Source organism: Canis lupus, chromosome 25, assembly GCF_048164855.1.
Source record: "Canis lupus baileyi chromosome 25, mCanLup2.hap1, whole genome shotgun sequence".
NCBI classification, from domain to species: domain Eukaryota; kingdom Metazoa; phylum Chordata; class Mammalia; order Carnivora; family Canidae; genus Canis; species Canis lupus.
The window spans coordinates 8,479,889-8,507,085 of NC_132862.1; the positions used below are offsets into that span (position 1 = coordinate 8,479,889).

General features: G+C 35.3%; 1 protein-coding gene and 1 long non-coding RNA gene across 4 annotated transcripts in view; one reads left to right on the forward strand and one right to left on the reverse strand.

Annotated features, from left to right (window-relative positions):
- Positions 1-404: 404 nt before the first annotated feature.
- ARID2 (AT-rich interaction domain 2) overlaps positions 405-27,197 on the reverse strand; it is a 168,772-nt gene continuing 141,979 nt past the window's right edge. For both annotated transcript variants that reach the window (XM_072798230.1, XM_072798229.1), the window contains 5 exons: positions 19,965-20,103; positions 19,788-19,873; positions 16,723-16,846; positions 16,544-16,635; positions 405-2,026 (listed from right to left, as the gene is read on the reverse strand). In XM_072798230.1, coding sequence (XP_072654331.1) covers positions 1,882-2,026; positions 16,544-16,635; positions 16,723-16,846; positions 19,788-19,873; positions 19,965-20,103 — 586 coding nt within the window. In that variant the 3' untranslated portion in view covers positions 405-1,881. The remainder of the gene's footprint in view (positions 2,027-16,543; positions 16,636-16,722; positions 16,847-19,787; positions 19,874-19,964; positions 20,104-27,197) is intronic.
- Positions 16,846-27,197, forward strand: part of LOC140617223 (uncharacterized) — a 38,944-nt gene continuing 28,592 nt past the window's right edge. Inside the window, exons 1-3 of one of the 2 annotated variants that reach the window (XR_012017438.1) lie at positions 16,846-16,925; positions 18,007-18,153; positions 25,603-25,720. This is a non-coding gene — a long non-coding RNA (uncharacterized lncRNA). Of the gene's footprint in view, positions 16,926-18,006; positions 18,154-25,602; positions 25,721-27,197 lie in introns of those variants that run through there. The other variant, XR_012017437.1, reaches the window with a different exon arrangement.

A 27,197-nucleotide genomic window follows, 5' to 3' on the forward strand; every position in this document is an offset into this window, starting at 1 on the left:
CACCAGTTGAATCAAACCATTAAAAAATTGTTTTTTATATCCAAATTTTTTAATATCCATCCAAACCAAAAAAAAATTTTTATATCCTTTTACTCTAGGAATCTGTCCCTAAATTCAAGTTGAAGGTCTGGGCGCCTTGTGGTTCTGAATGAACAGAGAAACACAGTATCAAACAATAATCTGGGTTTGCTTTACATTATAACAAATGGAAAGTACGCTCAATCTCCTGCTATCTCATGCAAATTTGTCATGTAAAGGATCTCTTTTATCTGTTCTCTACTTAATGTATTATAAATGACATAAAATTAAATAGGTGACTGGACCTTGTCTTCAGCTAAATTTGGGATTCTCTCTATATTTTTAAAAGAATGTCTTAAGCATACTCAGAAATGAAGGACTCAAGAAAATGTTCAGTCTTTTATTTAAAAACTATAAACAGTCACCAAAGTAAATAAAGCCATTCTATAACATAAACTGTTAGGTCTATATTTTTTACTGCACATCCTAAGGACACAGCAGAAATGGTGGTTGGGAGGCCTTCCACATTTTTGGATGCTAATAGAACAGGCAATAGGCAGTTATAAATGGATACATTTCACGCTGGGGGAAGAAGACAATTTAAGGAAGTGAGCAGTTTCTGAGCAGGAATGTGGTACAGTATTAAGAATGGAAGAATAATACAATAAAATTCCACACTATATTAAGATAGAAAAAGTAGTGAAGAAAATATCATACCTGCACATAATGCATATATAACACAGGAGAAAACCTGTATAAAATTCCATGTATTTAAACCAATTTACAAATACAAAAAATTCTGTCCAAGCTCTGAGCTTGCACATGACAAACGTTTACAGTGGATACATGTTAGGGAAAACCAAAAAATACCTTCAAATAGTTTTTCTTCTACAAAAATGACATGAGATATATTATTCCATACTCTTTCAGCCAGCAAAATGAGTTCTACAAGGTGTATAATACAAAACAAAACAAAACAAAAGAAAAAAAGAAAAAAGAAAAAAAAAGAAAAAAAAAATCACAGTTCCACAAAACTGTTTTGACTTTACAGCATCAGTACCTTTGCAGAAGTATTTACACAAATTTAAAGAACATTCATCCACTGCGTAGAATATATCACAATTACTTACAATTGACAGGAAAGTCTAGAAAACTTTAGAACCTACCAATAATGCTTCTAGGACACCACAGAATGTATTTCCAGTGGCTGCAGTGGCATGAAAGGTGTTCGTTCTATTCACAAATATTTACAAGATCTATTCAGACTGGTAAATTTTTATGATAATAAATAAGTGAAAATATATTGGCTCAAGTAAGAAAACCAAGCTACTGATTTCTAAACAAAACACACAATCCATAGCTAGATATTGGTGGCCCCCTCTGAGATCAGGGGGTATAGGTGTGCTGAAATTTTTTTTTAATTATTCAAACCAGCTTAAACGGTTTTGTAAATATAAAAATGTGCTCCTTTTTGGATATAGATAAAAATATTTAATGCTTCTATTTCATCTGCTCATGTAGGTTTTACAATATTCCATGTATATTCCAATGTGGATGGTACTGAATTCTGATCATACCAGTTTCCATCAGGATTTATCAGATCTGAGAGACATCCTGCAGATAAGCTGGTTGACAATCCCACAGCAGTTTTTTTTTTTTCTTTTTCTTTTTAGATTTTTTTTAAACAGAGAACAAAGGGATTCGCTCAGAGATCAGAATACGAAGCTTCCTCTCAGCATCATGGGAGGAGATAAAATAATTCATTCTATGGTCTCTGTTCCATTAAGACTTGGTGCTTTCTTCAGTAACAGTATGTGAAATGTATGTGACTTTGAGTCCCCACTAGAGAAGTGGAATTATTTTTCACTGCAGCATTTCTGAGTCTTTTTCTTGTTCTTTACTCTGAACTGTAAAATTAAGTTCATAAAGGCATTTGGCAAGGGTGGAGGAAGCTTCCATGTTACTAATGGCTAGCACTGATAAGTTGTTTTCATGTCTCTTTAACAATCTGGAAAAAAAAACAAAAAACAGAGGTTCGTCAGTATCCAAGGTCAGTGATGATTCCTTATGGATTTTGCAAGTTTAAAAACTAAATATTTTTTATTTCATTGAGTGGATGTGTTCAGCACACTTCGGTGAACGGAATACACTATACACTTACATGGATAAAGGATGTTTCTAAACTTGACAGAACTTCCGTGTATCCATGTAGTGATTTTTCAGTGAACAAATGTGTTTACCATGTACCACATGCTGCTGCTTTTAATACACTTTGAGAAGCTACATGTATAAAGGATGGTTCAAAGAATGCTAGTAGCAATGTGTCAGTTTTCAGACCAAAATGGAATTAAACCAGAAATTAGTAACAGAAAGTTGACTGGAAAATCCCCAAGTCCAAGATGTAAACAATACATGGGTAACTACATGGGTAACACAAAGTTATACATGGGTCAAGAAGAAATCTCAAAAGAACTTAAAAAATATTTTAGATTAAATTAAAATAAAAATACAAATTGTTAAAATCTGTGGAATGCCATGAATGAAAGCAGTGCTTTGAGGGAAATATATAGCATTGACTGAATGCATATTATTATAAAAGAAGATCTAAAATCTATAATTAAAATTTTCACCTTAGGAAACTAATAACAGAAGAACAAAGTAAATCCAAAGTAAGTAGAAGAAATAATTCAAGCAGAAATCAGTGATATTGGAAAGAGGAAATCAATGAAACCAAAAGCTGATTCTTTGAAAATTATCAATAAAATCAAGAAGTCTCTAAGACATGCTATCTAAGGAAAAAGAGTGTGTATGTAAGTAACTAATATTGGAAATGAAAGAGGGAAAGGTACCAAAGATCCCTACAGATAAAGAATGCCTACAAATTTGAAACTCTAAATGAAAGCAACCACTACCTTGAAAGAAACAGGCTTCTAAAAGTTACACAATGGGAAACAGACCAACTGAAAAGGCCTGTATCTATTAAAGAAATTGAATTAAAAAAAAAAAAAAAGTTTCCCAAAACAGAAAGCACCAGGTTCACGGGTTCTCTGGTGAATTATACCAAATATCTAAAGTTCCTCAAAAAGTTTAAAAAAAATAGAAATATCATATGATCCAGTAATCCCACTACTGAGGATTTGTCCAAAGGAAACAAAAAAGGTAATTTGAAAATATATGTGCACTTCTATGTTTACCAAAACATTATTTACAATAGCCAAGGAATGGGAGCAACCCAAGTGTCCAACTACAGATGAATGGGTAAAGATGTGGTACATACACACAATAGAGCATCACTCAACCATGAAACAAAATGAGATCTTGGCATTTACAATAACCTGGATGGACCTAGAGGGTCTTATGCTAACTGCAAAGTGTCAGGAAGACAAATCTAGGATTTCACTAATAAATGGAATCTAAAAAAGAGAAAAAAAAAAACCTCTAAAGTATGTAAAGAAACAATACATAGTTCTGCACCCAGTAATGTTAATATAGTATTGCAGGAAGAGGAGGAATCTGGGAAACAACTGGTTTAATCTGTTCAATTTACAGACGAGTAATCTGAGGCATTCCAAACCTACAAGACTTTCTAGCTGAACAGAAATGCAGAATTAGGGAAGATCCTCTGACTATTTAACTTTTCTCTGTGGTACATTTCTAAGTATTGGAGACTGCCAGGCATAATTCTGTAACAAGCTTCATTCATGCTTCTAGAAAATTCAGATCATGTCTCTACAACAGTCAAACTCATAGAATCAAAGAGTGAAAATGGTGTTTACCACGGCTGGGTGGGGGAGAAGGAAATGATGATCAGTTAAGCAAGATGGATAAGCTTGAGAGATGCTCTATACAACATTGCACCTATAGTCAACCATATTACACACTTAATAATTTGTTAAGAGGGTAGATCTCATGTAAGTGTCCTTGCCACAATAAGGCAAAATTAAATAAAAATTCAGATGTCAGAAAACAGCTGGAGAGAAATAAGATGGCTTTTTAAAATTTAATGTAATTAAATTAATTAATTTATATTTTTGCTTTTTTTAAAAAAAAAAAAGATTTATTTATTTTAGAGAGAGAGTGAGCACATGAATTGGGGGTAGGGGCAGAGGAAGAAAATCGTCAAGCAGACTCCCTGCTGAGTGTGGAGCTGGATGCAGGGCTCAAATCCCAAAACCCATGACTTAATGACCTGAGCCAAAACCAAAAGTCAGATGCTTAACCACCTGAATTGCCCAGGTGCCCCTAGGATGGTTGCTTTTAAGAGATTTTTATTTGAAAATAAAAATCATATTCTAGAGCTGATTTAAGTTTCTTTCCCTTCATTAAGTGAAGCTTATCACCTGAATATTACTCCAAAAAAGCAGCTATTTCTTTTTAATTTATGAACTTAAACACATTTTTTAAAAAGATTTTATTTATTCATGAGAGACAGAGGGAGAGGCAGAGACCCAGGAAGAGAGAGAAGCAGGCTCCCCAAGGGGAGCCTGATGTGGGACTCCATCCTGAGACTCCAGGATCACGACCTGAGCCAAAGGCAGACACTTACCACCAGGTGCCCCTTTTTTATAACCTTAAAAAATAAATTTTCTACTCCTAAAATTACAATATTGATGTGGCTATGTATATAAAAAAATGACAAAAGTGAGCACTGTCCAGCAAAAACAGAGTGATGCTGAGTGGTGAGGAGAAAAGTGGTAAAAATCAACCAGAAATGACAGGATGAATAGTTATGTGATAAGAAATGTACAGTAAAATGTCAATGATAAAAGCTAGGCGATTGGTATATTATAGGTGTTCAAAATTATGTCAAGTTTACCTTTATGTGTGAAAATTCCTTCATTAAATGTCAGAAAAAAAATATCAACCAGTATAAGATTACCCAAGAACTGCAGTGCCTTCATTAAAATAACCCTGGGTAAAAGGAACTAAACAAGAGGAAGGAGCTGAAGACTTCTAAATTCTGAATGAACATTGTAGGGAAAAAAATTAGGGAAAAGACACAGAAATTCAAAACTAAAATTGAACACATGGAGACTGTACCATTTTTACCATAGGAAACCAAATGAAGAAGTAAAACAACTGTAAAAAAAAAGAGAGAGAAAGAGAGAGAGAGAGAGGCAGAGACACAGGCAGAGGGAGAAGTAGGCTTCCTGCAAGGAGCCTGATATGGGACTCGATCCTGGATCCCGGGAGCACGCCGAGCCGAAGGCAGATGCTCAACTGCTGAGCTACTCAGGCGTCCCATAAATAAGTCTTATTTAAAAAAGGAGATTAAAGATTATAGAGCTGACCATCTTTCATGTGTTTTGGCTATTTTGATATTTGCTTTTATGTAATTTCCATGCTTTACCCCACAAAATGGCTAATACTAAAAATTAAAATTATAATACCAATTGTTGGCAAGTATGGGGAGCAACTATGACTCTCATATATCACTGGAGGGAGCACAAATTAATAAAACCTCTTTGGAATTGTTTGGCATTATGTACTCAAGTTGTAATATACTATGACTCACCATCCCTTCTTAAAAGCTCAATAGAAATATTTATGGCCAAAAACATGTATAGAATGTTCATAACAGCACTATTTGTAATAGCTTCAAACTGAAAACAACCAATATGCCTACCAAAAGTAGAATGGAAAAAAACAAATTTGAGTATATTTTTAGAACAGAATTCTATACTACAATAAGAACCGTGTATTGCTACATGTAACATGAATGAATCTCACAATGCTGAATACGAAAGTGAATACAAAAGAATGTACACCATATGATCCTACTTATATAAAATTCTAAATCAGGCAAAATTCTGTGGTGTATCATCAGGGATTGTGGTCTCACTAAGGAAAATGGGATAAAGACAGGTGAGGATTCAAAGACTCTGCGGTACTGGTATTCCTCTGTTTCTGAAGTTAGATAGTTGGTTATGTGGGTGATTCATTCTGTGATAATTCACTGAGCTTTACACTTCTGTTTTTTATACTTTAGGTATGATTTACTTCAAAAATTTATTAGATTTTTAAAAAATACTTTTATTTATTTGAAAGAGAATGAATGGTGGGGAGGGACAGGCGGAGAGGGGGGGAGGGAGAGGAAGAGAGGGAGAAGAAGAGAGAGAGAGAGACAGAAGCAGATTCTCTGCTGAGCAGAGAGCCTGTTGAGGGGCTCGATTGATCCCAGGACCCTGAAATCATGACCTGAGCCAAAGGCAGACACTTAACAAACTGAGCCACCCAGTCACTCCTATTAAACAAATTTTTAAATGAACTATGAAATTTCTACAATTTTTTTTCTGGAAAAAAATAGTCCTGTAAAACTTGATTTATAAATAACTTACACAATTTGAAAAGATACATGCATCCTTATGTTTATTGTAGCTTTATTTCCAATAGCCAAGATATAGATGCAACTCAATTGTCCATTCATAGATGGATAACAGATATAGTGTGAGCATGCATGCACACACACACGCACACACATACACACACAATGGAATATTACTCAACCATACAAAGAATGAAATCTTGCCATCTTCAACAATGTGGATGGACCTAGAGGATATAATGCTAAGGAAATAAGTTGGAGAAAGACAAATACCATATGATTTCACTGACATAGAACTTAAGAAACAAAACAAATGAGCAAAGAGAAACAGACGCTAAATACAGAAAACAAACTGGTGGTTGCCAGCAGGGAGGTGGGTAAGGATATGGGTGAAATAGTTACAGGGATTAAAAGTATACTTATATTGATGTGTGCTAAGTAATGTAGAGTAGAATTGTTGAATCTTTATATTATATACCTGAAACAGTGTATGTTAATTATATTTCAATAATAAAAAATTACAGTGGTATAAATTATTTTTGCTCTATAATTAATGAACATTTTGAAAAAGAAAAATCTTTCAGTTTCAAATATTTCACAAATTACACTAATTTTTCCAAACTGATAAATAGTCACATGTTAAAAAAATATTTATTTTTATGTCACATGGATAAAACTAGAAAACTAAATTTAAATCAGCAGGATGATTTGAAAGTAACAATTTTTTAAAAGAGATTTTACTTTAAAAATTTTTTTATTTTACTTTATCATTTTTAAAAGATTTATTTATTCATGAGAGACACAGAGAGAGGCAGAGACATAGTCAGAGGGAGAAGCAGCTCCCTCCAGGGAGCCTGATGCGGGACTCGATCCCAGGACCCTAGGGATCATGACCTGGGTTGAAGGCAGACACTCAACTACTGAGCCACCCAGGTACTCCAAGACTTTACTTTTTAAAAAATAATCTCTCCACTCAACATGGGGCTCAAACCCACAACCCTGTGATCAAGAGTTGCCCACTCTACCAATGGCCAGACAGGGACCCTATAACAATTCCATTTTTTTAAAAAGATTTTATTCATTTATTCATGAGACACACACGGAGAGAGAGGCAGAGACACAGGCAGAGGGAGAAGCAGGCTCCATGCAGGGAGCCTGATGTGGGACTTGATCCCAGGTCTCCAGGATCACACCCTGGGCTGAAGGCAGTGCTAAACCATTGAGCCACCCAGGCTGCCTGACAATTCCATTTTTAAAATAAATTAATATATTTTACTTTTGGGGGTTTTAAAAAATAAGCACTCAACTAGATAAAATATAAAATAAAATGGTATTCTTCAAATTTCAAGTTTTTTTTTGATATGTTTAAGAAAAGCTAAACACCATGTCACTTTAATAAACTTGATAATGAAAAATAATTTGTAAGCATCACTGAAAACAATTTAAGACACAAATTAGCAGTTTGAATGCAAGTTTTTCTCCTTTCCCATCCAAAATAGCACCAAAATGAGTTAGAGGAAATTTTCTGAAGAAACTAAACCAGAAAGGCTTAGAACCTACAGAAACATAGACACAGTGAAAGTTAGGGAGTGAGGGATCAATCAGACAAAAAACAGGATTGGGTGAAAGTAACATGCTTAAATACAGTGATATCTCCCTGGTTCTTCTCTGCCTTTCTGTTTCTATAACACTGGATTTTACATTGACCGTCCTTCAAACTGCCTACCTCCAAAGGCAAGAAAATCAGAGATTTTCTTTTCTTGGAGAAACAATCTCTCTCTAGAGACTGACATTTGAAGGACTTCTAATAAACAAATTGATTCATTAGGGGTCACCAAAAAAGGCAATAACCAGTGACAAGAGGAGATCATGTACTCAAAGCTTCTAACTGGCTGGCTGGCATTTTATTCTTAATATATGTTTATTTGAGGAATTTAGAGGAAATAGCAACTATACTTACAAGGAGAAGAAAATTTCAAAATCCTAGCACTAAAATCCCCAGAGAAAGAGGAGAAGGCCTTGTATTCAACATATGAACAGGGTGTTATAAAACAGCAACAAGTGGGACTCAGAAAGATGTCTCAGAAATTAAAGCCTAAGTAAAAATGCAATAGATTTGATGATAAAGTCAAAGAAATTTCCAGGAAATTTATTATGTAGACAAAAATGAAAGCTAAGAGAGGACAGAAAATTAGAGGATCAATCTGTAAGAGTCTAGCATCTAAAAAACAAGTTTAAGAAATGGGGAATATAGACAATGGTAGGCAGAGAATTATAAAAAGAGACATTCAAGAATAATTCCCATTATTGAAGGATGTCAATCTCCTGATTAAAAGGATCCACTGACATGAAATGCCCACTTCAGGGAATACAACAAAACACCTACACCAAGACTTATCATAAAATAGCAGAATTTTAGAAATTAAGGGGGAAAAAGATCCAAAATACTTCTAGGGGGAAAAATTGATCATAAACACAGGAAAGGGAGCCAGGATGTTATACTCTTCTCAAGAGTAAAGCTGCATGCTGGAAGACATTAGAGCAATGCCCTCACAGCCTTTTTTGTTTTTGTTTTTTTGTTTTGTTTTTTTTTAAAAAGGACTTTCCAATCTAGAATTCTATATCTAGCCAAACTATCATGGATAAAAATAAAGGCATTTTCAGATATTATTATAAATAAAGGCATTTTCAAAATTATTAGAAGATATGCTTTACTATGATGAAGGAGTAAATCAAGTCAATCAAGTAAAGGAAATAATTCTGATTCAAGAAAAAAGGGATATGAGGGGCAGCCTGGGTGGCTCAGCAGTTTAGTGCCGCCTTTGGCCCAGGGCGTGATCCTGGAGTCCTGGGATCGAGTCCCATGTCAGGCTCCCTGTGTGGAGCCTGCTTCTCCCTCTGCCTGTGTCTGCCTCTCTCTCTTTATCTCTCATGAATAAATAAATAAAATCTTAAAAAAAAAAAAAGAAAGAAAAAGGGATTTGATATTGAAGGAATTCCCAAGAATGGCTGTATACTAGGCTTAGAAAGCAAACTGTTTTGACTGTAGGGGAAAAATGTAAAAGTGAGAGATGCTGAATAGCTAGATAGCTTATATATGGGCTTGAGAAATACTGAAATATATGGAGAAATCACCAATAGGTCCATAAAAGCTAACGAAAAAGGCAATCATTAACCCCAGAAATACAAAGAAAGAAAGAAACCCTTAATAATAGCACTTGGCTCAGCATCAAACAATCTGACAATATCCGACTTAAGATTTAACCAAAACTGTGATGCAACAATATTATGAGGAAAGCAAAAGCCGAGGGATGAAAGGTGTTAAGGGTATTCCATTCTTTAGAAAGAGTGTCAACAGCTAATGTGTAAAATAGGTAAAATAAGAAATAGTAACATAAACATATTTGAAAATATGGAGGTAAATACCAGAAAAATTGGTTCAAATTGTTTAAAGCTCCCTGTTGAAGATTGGTAGCAGGGATGAAGTAGGGGACTAGTATATTCTGTCATAAACTTTATATTATATATATTAATTATAGTATATTACATTATATTATATTATATTCCCACTATCTTCACACTGGCCTCTTTTATGCAGGTTTTTTAAAAAAGATTTATTTATTTATTTATTTATTCATTCATTCATTCATTCATTCATTCATGATAGACATAGAGAGAGAGAGAGACGCAGAGACACAGGAGGAGGGAGTAGCAGGCTCTATGCCGGGAGCCCGACGCGGGACTTGATCCCAGGACTCCAGGATTGTGCCCTGGGCCAAAGGCAGATGCTAAACCACTGAGCCACCCAGGGATCCCCCTCTTTAAAGCAGTTTTAAGTGTCAGTACAGTGGCGTTACATACACTTACACAGTTGTGCAAGTTCCTTGTGTTCCTTCCCCCAACAATCATTGCTCTACTTTTTGTATCTACACATTTAATTATTTTAGGTACCTGAAATAAGTAGAATCATATAACATTTGTCCTAGTACCACTGGCTTATTTCCCTTTGCATGCTACATGTAGTAGCCTGTATTCAAAATTTCATTCTTTTTTTAAGGCTGAATAAGATGCTATTTTATATATATATATACAAACACCACATTTTAGTTATTCATTCATCTATTGATGGACATAGGTTACTTCCAACTTTTGGCTATTGTAAATAATGCTGCTATGAACAATGGTGCATAAGTTATCTGTTGAATTCCCTTTCTTTAGTGTACAAAACCAGAAATGGAATTGTTGGACCAAACAGCAATCTTATATTTAATTCTTACAGAAAGTGAAATACTGTTTTCCATAATGGCTGCACCATGGCACCAACAATGCACAAGGGTTCTAACTTTTTTACATCTATGTCAACACTTGTTTTCTGCCTCGTGTTTTTTAAAAATAATCACCACTCTAATAAGCATGAGGCAGCATTTCACTGTGGTTTTGATTTGTGCTTCTCTAATAATAGTAATGTTGAGCATCTTCCCATTTCTTTTTTAGAGAGTTTACTTATTTATACATGAGAGACAAAGAGAGAGAAGCAGAGACACAGGCAGAGGGAGAGAGAAGCAAACTCCCCCCAAGGAGCCAGACGTGGGACTCAATCCCAGGACCCAGGATCATGACCTGAGCCAAAGGCAGATGCTCAACCACCCAGGTGCCCCTCTTTCCATGTTCTTTTCTTTTTTCTTAAAGACTTTATTTATTCATGAGAGAGAGAGAGAGAGAGAGAGAGAGAGAGAGAGAGAGAGAGGCAGAGACACAGGCAGAGGGAGAAGCAGGCTCCATGGAGGGAGCCTGACATGGGACTCAATCCCGGGACTCCAGGATCAGGCCCTGGGCTGAAGGTGGTGCTAAACCGCTGAGACACCCGGGCTGCCCCTCTTTCCATGTTCTTATTGGCCATTTGTTTATTTTCTTTGGAGAAATGTCTTTTCAAGTCCTTTGCCTATTTTTAAAACCAGACTATTTATGTTGTTGAGTTTTAGGAGTTCATTATATATTCTAGACCTCAACCATTTTATCAGATACATAAAACTACAAGTATTTTCTCCATCTGTAGGTTGCCTTTTTGTTCTGGTGATAGTGTCCACTGTGCATAAGTTTCTAATTTTGATGAAGTTCAATTTATTTTTCATTTTGTTGCCTCTGTCTTTGGTGTCGAAGCTTTCTCCCTATGTTTTGTAGTTTTAGCTCTTATTTCTAGGTCTTTGATCCATTTTGAGTTAATTTTTGTGGTAGGTAAGGGTTCAACTTTGTTCTTCTGCATGTGAATATCCAGTTTTCCCAGCTCCATCTGCCTTCTTCTGATTGGATGGAGAAGTGGCACCTTAATGAAAATCATTTGACCATCTGTACCAGGACTTATGTCTGGGCTCTGTTCTATTGCACTGATTATGTCTGTCTTTATGCCAGTACTACACTGTTTTGATTACTGTAGCTTTGTTGTAAATTTTGAAATCAGGCAGTATGGATCCTCCAACTCTGTTCTTTTTCAAGATAGCTTTGGCTATTCAGGGTTCCATGAAAACCCATAGGAGGGCAGCCTGGGTGGCTCAGCAGTTTAGTGCTGCCTTCAGCCCAGGGTGTGATCCTGGAGACCCAGGATTGAATCCCACGTCAGGCTGCCTTCATGGAGCCTTCTTCTCCCTCTGTCTGTGTCTCTGCCTCTCTCTCAATCTGTGTCTCTCATAAATAAATAAAGTCTTTAAAAAAAATCCCATAGGAATTTTAGAATGGATTTTTCTATTTCTGCAAAAAAATGTCATTGGGATTTTGACAGGGATTTCACTGAATCTGCGGATTGCTCTGGGTAGTACTGACATCTTAACTATATTAAGTCTTCCAATCCATGAACACAGAATGTCTTTCCATTTATTAATGTCTGCTTTAATTTCTTTCAACAATGTTTTATAGTTTTCAGTAAGTCTTCCATCTCCTTGGCTAATATGATTCCTAAGTATTTTATTTGATTGACATACTGTAAATGGAATTCTTAATTTATTTTTCAGACTGTTCCTTATTAGTGTATAGAAAAGTACCATTTGATTTTTAAATAAGACCCATGTATTAGATTGACAAATGGTATATAAATCAAAAGAAGAAATATATTGCAATTCCCCAGAGCTCAAACTTTTTTTTTTTTTTTTTCCCCAGAGCTCAAACTTAATCAGAATGGAGATAAATTGGATTTAAACATTTTACATTATTCAAACAATCAGATTCTGAATTTCAAATTTTAAAAATGCTGACATTTCATACTGTTCAGTACACTGTACTACAAGAATAAAGGTAAATTTCCATATATCTTCTTATCAATGTGCAATTTTCTTATTGCAAATAGAGTTGGCTTTAGTCTTAAAAAAAAAATCATACCCTGTTACTTATTCCACCAGAGATGAGAAATCTCAACACAGAATTATCTTTTGCTGCTATCTGATTTCTTATACTCTCTTCTTCACATATATAGGTTTTGCCAGATTCTGTCAGTATTCTTGCTAAGTAAAACTTCACATCGCTAGAGATGTTTGAATAAAGTTCTGCAGTCTAACCTGGACTGGGAGGTTGAATGGTAAGAAAATAATGGGTTGTTTTCATTTTTTTTTGATTCTGCTATTCTAAGATCATAGTAACTGAAGGTGCCAGAAGACATTTGGAAGGTTTAGAGTTAAATATAAAGTAACAAAATCAACACCACCAAAACAAAAACAGTAAAATGAAAACTTTTGGCTGGGTAATATTAAGTCTAGCCAAAGTGGCTCTGCTATAAGCCTAAGAATGTGCAATTTGAATGTGAGGAAAAAGTGCTAAGAAAAAGTTCTAAAATTACTTTTAGAATTCCAATTATCTATACAAATTCCAGCAAAACTCTAGAAAAGAATGAATTTGTGAGACTTCTTTCCTTCCATCTATCAATCATATACTTAATGAATTGCTATTACATTCCAAACCATGCTAGGCACTGAGGACACAAAAAATGAAAATCAATATTTGATCCCTGTTTTCAAAGAGCTCTGCATCTAGGGTGGTGAATCTTGAATCTTAAGGATGAATAGAAAGTAGAGATTATCAACCACATATTAAGTACTGTGCTAGGGTGTTCAGGCTACAAAGATTACTCGGAAAAAAATCTATACAGAGGTCAGCAGGAGAAAAAAGTCATATAACAACTATCTTAAAGACTATTTATTTATTTGAGAGCATGCATGAGTGTGCACAAGAGGGAGGGGCAGAGGAAGAGAATCCCAAGCAGACTCCCCACTGAGCACAGAGCCTGACCTGGGCTTGATCCATAGACTCATGACATCATGACCTGAGCTAAAACCAAGAGCTGGACATTTAACTGAAACACCCATGCACACCTAAAAACTGTTTACAAAACAGTAAGATTAAATGTTGTATCTCTTCAACAAATTGTGTTGGGAAAACTGGACAGCGACTTGTAGAAGAATGAAACTCGACCACTTTCTTATACTATACATAAAAATAAATTCAAAATAGGTGACAGACCTAAGTATAAGACAGGAAACCATCAAAATCCTAGGGGAGAAAATAGGAAGCAAACTCTTTGACCTTGACTGCAGCAACTTCTTTCTAGGCGCATCTCTGGAGGCAAGGGAAACAAAAATGAACTATTGGGACCTCATCAAGATAAAAAAGGCTTCTGTACAGAGAAGGAAACAATCAACAAAGCTAAAAGGCAACCAATAGAAGAGGAGAAGATGTCTGCAAATGATATATTGGATAAATCGTTAGTATCCAGGAATCTATAGAGAACTCATCAAAATCAACACTCAAAGAATAAATAATCTGTTTAAGAAATGGGCAGAAGACATGAATAGACACTTCTCCAAAGAAGACATATACACATGGCTAACAGATACATGAGAAAATGCTCAACATCACCCAGCGTCAGAGAAATTAAAATTAAAACCACGATGAGATATACCTCATGTCTGTCTGAATGGCTAAAGTTAGTAACTCAGGAAACAACAGCTATTGGTGAGTATGTAGAGAAAGGGGAACATTTGTACTTTTGGTGGAAATGCAAACTGGTACAGCCACTGTGGAAGAGTATGGAAGTTTCTTAAACTACCCTACAACCTAGCAATTGCATTATAAGGTATTTATCCAAAGGATACAAAATGCTGATTCAAAGGGGCACATGCACCCCAATTTCCAAATTATGGAAAGAGCCCAAATGTCCATCAACTGATGAATGGATAATGATGATGTAATATACATATACAATGGAATATTACTCAGCCAGCAAAGAATTAAATCCTGCCATTTGCAACAATGTGGATGGAACTAGAAGGTATTATGTGACATGAAATAGGTCAGCCAGAGAAAGACAAATACCATATGATTTCTCTCATATGTGGAATTTAAGAAACAAAACAGATGAACATAGGGGAAGGGAAGGAAAAATAAGATAAAAATAGAGAGGGAAGCAAACCATAAGAGACTCCTAACTAAAGAGAAAAAAACTGAGGGTTGCTGGAGGGAGGGGGGGTGGTTGAGGATGGACTAAATGGGTGATGGGCATTAAGGATAGTATTTGCTGGGATGAGCACTGGGTGTTGTATGGAAGTGATGATCACTAAATTCTACTACTGAAGCCAATACTACAGTGTATGTAAACAAACCTGAATTTAAATTAAAAAAATAATAAATGTTACAAGTAATAGAGAGGAACAAACTTGATGAGGAAGGGGAACACAGTATAGGAGGCAGCACACAAAAGTTACTATTTGAGCTGAATCATGAAGGGTTTCTAGAAAGGCCAGCACCACAGGCAGAAGGGCATTGTAGGCAGGGAAAATAGTATGAAACTAGAACCAAGGTACAAAAGTGCAACCTGAAAGTCTAGCTTAATTAGGAATCTGTATGTGGCTTAGCTGGACTGAAACTGAAGTGCAGGCTATGAAGCACAAGGAGGATGGAGAGGAAAATACAGTGAGAAAGGTAGGAAGAAACCATGTTACAAATGAAGGAGGAACGTGCTGGTATCCTCATATGGTGACTAAACTTTCATATTTCTTCCTTTCTGAAAATTTTGCTTACTTTTCTATTTGAATGTTAATAATTTTTCTTATTCACTTGTGAGAACACCAGATACACTAAATATAGTAACTTTTGCATTGCAAATACTGTTTTTAGAACTTCAGTTTTAAGTTTTATTCATCTCTTAAGTTTGATATACTCAAATTCATTATTTTTTTCCTTTTGTAATTGATACCACTATTTATGTTGGGAAAATCCAGCTGGAAGGTTATTGCAAGAAATGTAAAAGAACTAATAAGGCGAGGTAAAAATAAAGGTGGGGGAGAACTAAGGTAGATTCAAGATCCATCTGGAAGATGGGATTACTAATATGTAAGAGAAGAGAATTTCAGAGAGAAAGTCACTAGCTAGAAGGCAGGAGATCTCAGAGGACAACTTCTCAACAAAAGACCCTTAAAATGAGTCAGTTAAAGATGTGGAAGGAATATTAGACAAGTAAAGACAAGCTCTGAGGAAGACAGAGTCCAAAAGTCATCAACAGAACTTTCCATGTTTGCTTTCTCAAGGATTAGAGTGATTGTTTCTATTTCTACAGATCTATAAAATCCTGAGTTTGTCTTGCTTAAGTCCATTAGAAAGTACATTTGTTTGTTTTTTGGAACTCCTGACTCGAAGATCAAGACCCTGAGCTAAAATCAAGGATCAGGCATTTAACCAACTGAACCACCCAGGAGCCCCAGAAAGTAAACTTTAAACTTCAAAGCATTATAGTGAATCTTAGCAGTATCTATGACTTTGATGCTTCATTAACATGTCAATGACCAAACTAAAATCCATCCTAATTCCATATGAGTCAAATGATACATAATCATTTTCCAATTCATCTCCCCCCCCGCCCCCGCCCTGCCCACCCCAATAAACTTCTAAGGTTTCTCTTTAGTAAACCTACTTTTTGCTTTAAATTCTATGGTCAGCAAGAAAATCAACCTAACAACAAATTAAAAGATCACCTTTTAGTTGTTTCAACCCTTACTTTTTTGGCTTTTAAGAGATCGTGATGGCCTAACCTTAGCATAAGGTTTTGGACATATTCACAAAATTGATGAGAAAAACAGTAAATAAAACACAGATATCTAATCTTATTAATGTATATGTAAAATAATCTAAATGCACTCTGGCTATGGAAAACAGATTACTCACCTGCGACCACATTCTGAATATTTACCAATATTTTTTAATATTAAGGCAGCTGTTAGTCGGATGTGTTTAGTTATTGGTCCCTCTTTTTCATCCTTAAAAAGAAAGGAAAAGAAAAGAATAAAGATCTAAATCATACAGTGCTCACATCTTTACAGATAAGGCTTTCAAGGCTTGCTTACTGTAAAATCTCGAAAGACAAGGTTTCTTGATCCTCTCCTAAGAGCCATAAGGGCAGCACTGGGATGATTCACAATGGCCTTTTGTGCTCTAGGAGTTGAGCCTGTGCCCCCTACAGCAGGCTGCCTAAATTGGGGAGAGAGAGAGATTGTTAACATGATGCTACAGACAGATCGACAAGAGTGACCAACCTGCCAACCAAAGGGTAGTTACTTTGAAATTGGATATAGGATAAATAAAAGTTCCTATGGCCCAGCATTTATGTTTACTTTGTGTCAGCCTAGGCAAAGGGGCTCTTATTATCAGGGTGAAGTTTCAAGTTTTTTATTTTCCAATCTAGCAATTTTAAAGCAAACAACAGATGTTCTAGTGTAGTCCATCTTTAAAGTTTCTGTGCTTTAAACATGGAATAAAAATCAATACAACATGGTATCAGAGTTGTGTCATTCACATCTTTGAATGTCATATGAAGATTTTTAACAATGAAGAAAATAGTCTACAACTTGAGTTGCAAGTTATTTTTTGCTAAACAGTATCTAACAGCAAAACAATATTACTTAAGAATATGTTGAAACAGGGATAGGTCATCCAGAAAAAGACAACCTAACACGATAACAACAAATTATGCTGAACACTGTATTTCAAACTACTACTTTGTTAAATCATCTTATTTTTCATCACTATTTGATCATTTCAATCAATCCTTTCAGTATACTTCTGTCCTTTTTTTTTTTTTTTTTTTTTTTTTTTTACTTCTGTCCTTTTTGAAAGATACAGAATGGAAGGACTGCAGAGACAAATTTTACATAGAAGATTGAAACTACACTAGATTTCCTTGGTCAAGGAGAAAAATTGCATCAATATCTCCTGCATTCTCGTGAGGCAATGGTGGAAAGAGCAATAACACACACCAGAGGAAACACAGTCTATTTCTGACACCATAACTTTTGGTGTGACTTTGAAAATTTCAATTTGTCTCTCCTTGCTTCAGGTTTCATATCTGTAATGTGGGTTTATTTCTGGCACTTTTAAATATAAGTATACTAATTCTGAGTGTAAAAGTCATCTTAAAATTGTAAACCAGTTCACATCCATGTCTATATATATATGTCTACAGATAAGAATATCTATATATAGATACAACTGTTATTGGAGTTTAGGTATAAGAGACAAAGATTTTCGATTGATTGTAATTGATATTCCATATATCTTTTCTTCAAAAAGCAAGACCAAATATATTCCAATATATTCTTTTTTCTTTAAGATTTTATTTATTTATTTTACAGAGAGCACAAGCAGAGGGAGTAGAAGGCAGAGGGAAAAGGAGAAGCAGGCTCCCAGCAGAGCAGGGAGCCCAACATGGGGTTGGATCCCAGGACCCTGGGATCATGACCTGAGCTGAAGGCAGATGCTTGACCAACTGAGCTACCCAGGTGCCCTATTCCAACATATACTTATATCCTACATAATATATATAAATTAAGTACAGTGGAAATTATAGAAAAATATATTTGGGAGAAAAAGGACTTCCCTTTGCATTTAGGATAAAATCCAAACTCATGAGTATGGCTTATGAGACTCTCAGCAAATTATCTGCCATTCTTTTTTTAATTTTAAGATTTTATTTATTTATTAATGAGAGAGAGAGAGAGAAGCAGGCAGAGACACAGGCAGAAGGAGAAGCAGGCTCCATCCAGGAAGCCTGATGTGGAACTCAATCCCGGGACTCCAGGAGCATGCCTTGGGCCGAAGGCAGGCACTAAACTGCTGAGCCACCCAGGGATCCCAACAAATTATCTGTCATTCTTTGAGTCTCAGTTTGGTTGCACTTTCCTATCAGAAAGCCTTCCTTGGTCTCTTAGATTGGTTTACATGGGCTCTCACAGTGCCTTGAACATGTCCTCATTTTAGCAGTTATTACACTAGATTAATAAGAATTACTTATTTCTCACTGGATCTCTAAGACACTGAACAGCAAAAGGTACCTAGGTCGCATATACTTCATATCATACTTTAGTGACCAGCACCTAGTAGATGCTCACTAAACAGTAATGGAATGAATAAAGTGTGTAAGCAGCTTCTGTGTTCCCATATCTCTAGTTCTTCTAGAATTTGAGTTCTGTGAAGTTATAGACTGGTCTTGTTCTTAGAATTCTGTATCTCTGACATAATGCCAGGTACACATCAGTATCTCAATAATGGTGACATATCAATTTATCTTCACATTTTGTCAGTTAAATATATTATTTAGGTTATAGAATCTACAACTAAAGGCCTCAAAAAACAGAACAGGAGATAAATACTACGTAAATCTAGTAAGGCTCTTAAAGGAAATCTGTAACTAGAACTTGACTACATGCATTATAAGTATATGGTCATGAAATAACAGGTAAATGACTAACCATAAAGAAAATGTGATATGTATATAGTCTTCCCGTGACACCCTGGCCTGTCCTCAGAGGAATCTTTTTTTTTTAAAGATTTTATTTATTTATTCATGAGACACACACACACACACACACACACACACACACACACACACAGAGATGCAGAGACACAGGCAGGGGGAGAAGCAGGCCCCATGCAGGGAGCCCGACGCGGAACTCGATCCCGGGTCTCCAGGATCACACCCTGGGCTGAAGGCGGCGCCAAACCTCTGCGCCATAGGGGCTGCCCGAGGAATCGTTTTAAGAAGAAATCTCTTTGCCATTATCAAATACATATTCAATTACTCTCTCAAAAGACAAAGAACCATATATACATTTCCAGTTAATAAAGCATTTCTCAAATATCATCTGTCATTACTTCTAATGACTTGTCTACAACTTAGAATCAAAACATTATAGCTACAAAGTCCTAACAGACCATGCATTCTAGCCAGAATGAAAAGTCGTACTTAGGGAATGTAAACAGTTTGACAGGGTCACACAGCTGGTGAATGGAAGAGCTCAGCTAAACCTAGGTCTCTGGTCTATATGCTAAGCTGTCTTCACTGGTACTATGTTTTGCCTAGATTCCTGACTTTCCTTTTTGTATGTACAATAGAAAGTAAACTCATGATTCTTACTTGGTAGAAGATTTTTGACTTCCTGCTTGTCCTGGTTCATCTTGTTTTAATCCTGCAAGCAGGGCATCTTTTGAACAGTGCTTATCCTTTTTGAGAAAGAGGAAGTAAAAGAATATCCATCAAGATCTTTAATGCAACCAAGTGACTTACTGACCAAATAGTATGAAGAAAGTGTACCTGTAAGTGGGTAATAAAAGAAAACCTCTGTCGCTGAAAAGGCTCACAACCTTCCCAAAGACATTGCCCTGGATATACATCTTTTCCTCCGTGTTCAGTTGCTGCATGGTAGAAAACCTGTGAGGGTGTCTGAAACCACCTAGAAAAAATAAAAGTAGTAGAAATTTTCTGGCATTTGCATATGTCCTTTAAATCAGAACACTTGCTCTCCTAATACAAAAGCCCCAGACCAGTATACAAAAACACTATAAGCAAAATAGTGTAGGCAAATCTTACATTTATTTCATTTCAAAGAATATTTTGAAATTATTCTGAAAATTTGTTTATATTTCTAAATCAAATCATTCAACTATACTGAAGACTTTTTTATGTTTCATTCTCAATTCCCTACCTTCAATGAAAGTCAGCCAAGAATCTCTTGAAAGTAAGTAGTATCTTTTTTTTTAAAGATTTTATTTATTTATTTATTCATTCATTCATTCATTCATGAGAGAGAGAGAGAGAGAGATAGAGAGAGAGAGGCAGAGACACAGGCAGAGGAAGAAGCAGGCTCCATGCAGGGAGCCCGACGTGGGACTCGATCCTGGGTCTCCAGGATCCCACCCTGGGCTGAAGGCAGTGCCAAACCGGTGAGCCACCGGGGCTGCCCCAAGTAAGATCTTTTTAAAACACAACAGAGAATTATTTTATAAACAAATGCCATATTTTCTTATACTTTTAGAAGCTGCTTAAGCATTTATAGACTTCACAGTACACATAATTAACTCTAGCATATTAGATCTAACAATATGAATGCTACAAATTTTGGCAAGTCTGGCTTTTTAGTTGAATTCACATTTTGTCTGTCCATGTTTAAGAAGTCACAGTCCTCACCTCTCTAATGTCATACCCTACTCACTCATGTACCTGGGCTTAACAACGTACAAAGGTCTGAGTGGATAAGTAGCCAAGGACACAACCTAAAGAAAGTCAGATACTATTTTCTCTTAGTAATTAAAATATATGGCAATGAAAGAGAATACTGGTATCCAGACAGCAAAGAGTATATTAAAAGGCTTCAATTATGAATTAGTGACTCAAATATTTTCATAATCAGTATCTTTAAAGTTTACAGCAGAGCTCTCTTAGGACTTGATTTTTTATGGATGTCATAAAATTAGGTCTGTATTTAAACCAGATGTTAAAAATAAATAAATAAATAAACCAGATGTTGATGTGTGGTATATATGATAGAAATTTTAAAATAAATTTTAATCAGAGTAACTGAATACTGAACTATAAAAGACAATGCCAAAATCATTATACATACATTCATATTCATATACATTCATATTCATTTATATAGACACATACCAAGAGTTTATTGTGAAGCTGTCATGGCTTGGAAAAATATTGTAAAAATGTCCAAACGACCTAAAGCAATCTACAGATTCAATACAATCCCTATCAAAATTTGAATGGCATTTTTGGCAGAAACAGAACAATCTTAAAGTTTATACGGAAATGCAAAAGACCGTGAATAACCAAAGAATCTTGAAAAAGAACAACAAAGCTGGAGACATCACGCTGCCTGATTTCAAACTGTATTATAGAGCCATAGCAATTAAAACAGTATGGTATTAGCATATAGACAGACACACAGATCAACGGAACAGTAGAGAGCCCAGAAATAAACCCACATTCTATGATTGATTAATTTACAAGAGAGGAGACAGGAATACATGGTAGGGAAAGGAGTGTCTCTTCAATAAATTGTTTTGGGGGAACTAGACAGACCAATGCAAAAGAATGAAACTAAACATATTACATCATACATAAAAATTAACTAAAAATGGATGAAAGATATTGAATGTAAAACCTGAAACTAGAAGACTCCTAGGAGAAAACATAAGTGGTAAGCTCTTTGATATCAGTCTTGGCAATGATTTTCTTGGATTTGATATTGAAAGCAAAGGCAACAAAAGCAAAAATAAGTAGGACTATATCAAACTAAAAGCTTTTGAACAACAAAGGAAAACAATCAACAAAAGGAAAAGGCAACCTACTGAATGGGAAAAAGTATTTGCAAATCATGCATCTAATACAGGATTAATATCCAAAATATATGAAGAACTCATGCAAACCAATAGCAAAAAATAACCCAATTAAAAAACAGCAGAGGATCTGAATATTTTTACAAAGAAGACATACAGATGGTCAACAGGTACATGAAAAGATGTACTCAACACCACTAATCATCAGGGAAATGCAAATGAAAAGCAAGGTAAGATATATCACCTCACACCTGTCAGAATGGCTAATAGAAAAGACAAGGAACTGACAAGTATTGGTGAAGGTATGCAAAAGAGAACACTCGTGCACTGTTGGTAGGAATGAAAACTGGTATAACCATTGTGACGAACGGTATGAAGGTTTCTCAAGAAATAAATAATAGAACTACCATATGATACAGTAGTAATTCTACTTCTGGGTATTTATCTGAAGAAAATGAAAACACTCATTAGAAAAGACATACACATCCCTACATTAATTACAGTATTATTTACAAAAGCCAAGACATGGAAGCAACCTACATGTCCACAGATAGATGAAAGGATAAAAAAAGTTGTGGTATACACATATACAATGGAATATTACTTAGCCATACAAAGAATAAAATCTTGCCATTTGCAACATCATGGATGGACCTAGAGGGTATTATGCCAAGTGAAAGAAGTCAGAGAAAGACATATAATCTCACTTATATGTGGAATCTTAAAAAAACAAACTAAGCTCATGGATAAACAGAACAGCCTGGTGGTTGTCAGATGGGGAATGGCAGTTGGGCAAATGGGTAAAGGGAACAAAATGTACAAATTTATAGTTATAAAGTCATGGAGATGTAACAAAAAGAAGAGCTTATGATGTAATTAAAATTAATAAGTACGTTTTAGTTTTAGAATCTTTTAATCTTCAGTACTCAAAATGCTATTTCATTAAATATGAAATAAATATGACTGGAGCTCTAATAATCGTCACGAGGCATTTCTTTTTTTTCAAGGAGGCATTTCTTATTGTGTTTTTAATATCTTACCTAAATACTATAAATTATTAATTGAAAGGTAAAGCTGTTTGCGCGCGCACACACACACACACACACACACACACACACACACACCAAAATCCAAATGTACTACTAGTCACTAGTCAAAATGATGTCTGATTCTAAAATATTCCAGCAGTACATTAAATGAATCAAGATTACTACAACACCCAAGATTGATGAATTTGCCAGTCACTAGAAAAAGGGATAAAATTAGTGCTCTTTAAATCAACTCAAATTACTAAATATATAAAACTGTGTATATGTATGGTTTTAGGATCACAGGGATTTTCAAGAGTTCATGATTTTACCTGCCTAGCACAGTCTAGTATTTCTCTACTAACTACTACCTTTCCCCTCATCTTAAGTCTGTTTTTTATTTATCTAACTACTCGTCATACAAACCATTCATTGTCTGGTGATGGTACAAGTTCTAATATAACTATGAATGGAGCAGTTGCAATGATCATATAAGGGTAGAAATAACTTACAGTTTCCAAATACATTACATGGAATATGTAGATTTTTAAAGCTTAAACGCAATTTCAATGTAAAACAGATACTGAGTTTGCAGAATATTACTGATTTTTCTGGAATGGGATACAGAAAGAGATAAGGTAGGATGCGCTACTTGTATACTAGTGTGTCTAGAACAATTTTCCTTACTACTACCCTTCCATCAAGGTACAGCTGCCATCCAAAATAACACGGTCATTTAAAGAAACCAGAAAAATTCAAGAGTATCTAATGAAAATAAACATTCCCTGTGATTTAATTGCCCAGACTGTTAAAGATTTTGAAGTACTTCCTTTAAGCTGCACCCCTCACCTGCACCCCTGCCCCCATCATATGTGTGTGTGTTTTTATACACAACTGGGACTGTTACTCATAAAATTTGATACACTGCTGCTACAGTACGGCTATATAGTACATTTGTACTATTTTTTTTTAAAGATCTTATTTATTTATTCATGAGAGACACACACACACACACACAGAGGCAGAGACACAGGCAGAGGGAGAAGCAGGCTCCATGCAAGGAGCTTGATGCGAGACTCGGTCCCAGGACGCCAGGATCACGTCCTGGGCCAAAGGCAGGTGCTAAACTGCCACCCAGGGATCCCCACTTTACCAATTAAATGAATGCCCTTCACTAAGACACTTCACTGTTATCTGCTGAAAAAAAATAAATACATTTCCTGACATGTCCAATGTGAATAGCACACCCTCCACCCCTGGGGCTCCTGTGCACAACAGATGGAAGCACTAGACAAATAACATTTCTGAAACTCATTTTACTTATTGTCAATCTACCTTTCAGGGTGGGTGTGAGGCTTAAATCTGATGACACATGTAAAGTCATTTGGCCAACAATAAATGAGAGCTATTATGATGATCATTAGTAGCAGCAAAAGCAATCATAGTGGTGGCACTAGTAATCTCTTGTCTTTTCACCATACCCATCTCACTAATTACCTACACTGAGGCTTTCCCCACAACTATCCCAAAATTGCCAAGTCTTGCTCAATAAAGTTTAGTCCACCTCCAAGTTAATGCTCCCAATTATCAATGGATTCTCATCATTGCAATTTATTAATTTCTACTTCTGAAGACATTCCCCAGGGCAGCCCAGTGGCCCAGAGGTTAAGTGTTGCCTTCGGTCCAGGGTGTGATCCTGGAGACCCAGGATCGAGTCCTGCGTCGGGCTCCCCGCATGGAGTCTGCTTCTCCCTCTGCCTCTCTCTCTCTGTGTCTTTCATGAATAAATAAATAAAGTCTTTAAAAAAAAAAAAAAAAGAAAACATTCCCCATAGAAACTGCTCCGAACTTTTTCACTTTTTGTTAAATAAACACTAAATTTCAATTTGATTGTTTTAGAGTTTGTCTTCCCCCAAATAGTGTGAGTTTGTAAATTTAGGGATATTACCTAACTGTTCTGTGTCTGAAAAAAAAAAAGGGCTTATTACTGAAAGAATTTAAATTTATTCTATGAGAGATGCTCTAACTTCCTCTTTCTCTGTATTAAATATTCTGTCATTACTCAGACTTCCCCCTTGTCTTTGATCTTAGCCAGAGATTAACTTAACTTCCAGAGTTAATTCTTTCACTTATATTCTGGAATCTGTTAATTACACCTTTGTAAACTACCTCCTCTTTTGCATCTATCTTTTCCTTTCTACTGAACCCTGTACTTAATTGTAACATTATATATGCTACTCCAACTAAAAAGAAATGAAATAACACTTTTCATTTGATCTCATTACTATCATAAAAGATAGGAACTAGATTTACAATATCTGGCAAAGCAATGATAAATTTAATATTTAATACATTTATTATAGTAATTGAATATATTTATTATAGTAACATATCTGATGATTTTTTTCTCCATCATTGGCCATCTTTCAAAGATACATATTATTTTTCAATTATATCATCAATACAATTTATAATGGCTAGTCCCCTGCTCTTTACATAAATGGTGGCAGATAAAGCATAGGATTAGCTTTTATTTCTTTATTTAAAACCCCTTCACCAAATTCTTTTTTCTTTCAGCTGTTTGTTTCAACTGAACAAATTATTTGCATATGGCTACTCAGCGCAAGTTTGTGGATTCTAGTTACCCTAAACAGCCGCTTAAGGTTATACCACTTTCCACCTGAAAATAAAGCCAATAACCATTACTTTATTGGTGTTAATTATAAAATGATTATTACTATCACTTTTCCTTCCATCAAGCAATTTCTCAGGCATCATAAATATATAAATAAGTGAAGTAAATAAAGCATACTTTTCCTACTACCTTAAAGATTTTATTATTTAAAAACCTGCAATCTATGTAGGTTATATATATTTATATATACTATGATGTTTTAATAATTCACCATATTTAAAAGAACAATTTAGAAACAAACATCTGTGGCTATAAAGCTATGGTTGTTTCCTTTGTTTTTAAAACATAAATAAAAGGAGGGTGCCTGGGTGGCTTAGTTGGTTAAGTGTCTGCCCTGGTCATGATCTCAGGGTCCTGGGATAGAGCCCCACGGCAGGCTCCCTGTTCAGTGGGGAGTCTGCTTTTTCCCTCTCCATCTGCCCCTTCCACGCTATCTACCTCTCCCCAGGCTCATGCCCTCAAATACATAAATAAAATCTTAAAAAAAAAAACCCCATAAATAAAAAGGTTGAAAATAGCATTTTAGTTCAGACAGTTTCATTTAAAGTTTTCTTAGTTGCTGAAGTTCTTAGGCTGTTTTTCTTTAACAACCAAAAGGATTCTATGTCCCTCCTTCATAGCCTTCCTGCTGCAAAAACATATAATTTGACTTAAAACACATAGGATATGTATTTTTAATAGGAAAATTCTAGTTTAAAAGATGCACATTTAAATGTTAATAAATGCACATAAATGATAGTACATCGAAAAAAACTATACTGCAAAAAGAGGTTTTAAAAGTTATACTGTTAATTTGGACGAATTAACTTTTACTTCAACCCTTGATATATCTAACTGTTCTACGCAGATAACATTCTCTGGCCAAAGAAATACCAAGGGTATGCATTATTTTATATTCACATGAGATTTAGTAGCAAGCTGCTAAAATTTGGAGGGGGGGGGGGAGCCCAAACCAATAATGATGGTGGGAGACTTATCCAATTTTATTACATACCCAATCATCGAAGTCCAAAATGGAAAAACCAAAAAAAAAAAAAAAAAAAAAAAAAAAAAAAAAGACAACTTGCTTTATTATTAAAAGAAGTTAATTTATTGCCTTAGTAGAGGACTAAAAATTGCAAGTGCAAACTGAACAACCCCAAACTAAATATGGTGCCCTTGCAAAACTAAATGCTGCAGTTGCTACAGCGCTCTGTCTGCCACAGTCAAACCAGATTCAAAGCCACAGGTAGGAGCAACTGATTGATTGGCTTAGCTGCCAGAGGTAATGGGGGAGAAAGCAAGTATTTGACCTTTTTTTTTTTTTTGCCTTTTGTAGAAAGAGATAAGTCCTGCCGTCTAGTAAGACTAAAATTATGGGAAATATCTCAAACATAGGAAGGGAGTTTGGATGGAAGATATTCAAAACCAAATGTCTTTGGCCCTATCTCCTTTTCTCCTAATAATTAATACTATTGACAATATTACAAGTAATAGT